This window comes from Haliaeetus leucocephalus, unplaced genomic scaffold (assembly GCF_000737465.1).
Source record: "Haliaeetus leucocephalus isolate CR32 unplaced genomic scaffold, Haliaeetus_leucocephalus-4.0 Scaffold517, whole genome shotgun sequence".
Taxonomy (NCBI): Eukaryota; Metazoa; Chordata; class Aves; order Accipitriformes; family Accipitridae; genus Haliaeetus; species Haliaeetus leucocephalus.
The window spans coordinates 8173028-8173490 of NW_010972953.1; the positions used below are offsets into that span (position 1 = coordinate 8173028).

Genomic DNA, 463 nt, shown 5'->3' on the forward strand with positions numbered 1-463 from the left:
TCCACCGCCGGCCCGGCCCGCCGCAAGGGCGGGGCGGGGGCGGCCCCGGCACACCCTGCACGCTCCCCGCGCTCCCTTTGTTCGGGAGGCCACGGGCGGCGCTGCCCCTTTAAATCCCCCCAGCTCCGGCCCTACCGGCGCGCCGGGGTGAAGGCGCTGCGCGATTGGTTACGGCGTCTCCTTCTCATTGGTCTCCGGGAGGAACGGCGCGTCCCGCCTCCCAAGTCTCATAGGCGCCGCCGGCCGCTCGTCCAGAGCGTGAGTTCCTGAGTGGGTGAAGCAGTGGTCCCTGGAAACAGTTCCGGGAAACCCCGCGTGTTGCCGGGGTCGCGCCGCCGTCCATGAGGAGAAGGAGGAGCGCGCGCCATTTGCCGTCGCTGCTTGGGCCCGAGCTGCGCCGTGCAGGCCCCGCTCCGGTGAGTCGCCGGGGGGCGCCGGGGGGCCGCCTCGCGCGGAGGTGGGG

The 463-nt window shown here is 74.1% G+C and overlaps 1 protein-coding gene across 12 annotated transcripts in view; it reads left to right on the forward strand.

Annotated features, from left to right (window-relative positions):
* Positions 1 to 140: 140 nt before the first annotated feature.
* The window catches only part of HNRNPR (heterogeneous nuclear ribonucleoprotein R), a 48863-nt gene continuing 48540 nt past the window's right edge, over positions 141 to 463 (forward strand). For 6 of the 12 annotated variants that reach the window (XR_774915.1, XR_774916.1, XR_774917.1 and 3 more), the window contains exon 1: positions 144 to 416. Coding sequence is in view for 7 of the 12 variants with exons in the window: in XM_010576277.1 (XP_010574579.1) it covers positions 342 to 416 (75 nt within the window). In the remaining 5 variants the exon portion in view is untranslated. Of the gene's footprint in view, positions 417 to 463 lie in introns of all 12 variants that reach the window. The other 6 variants (XM_010576274.1, XM_010576281.1, XM_010576278.1 and 3 more) reach the window with 5 other exon arrangements.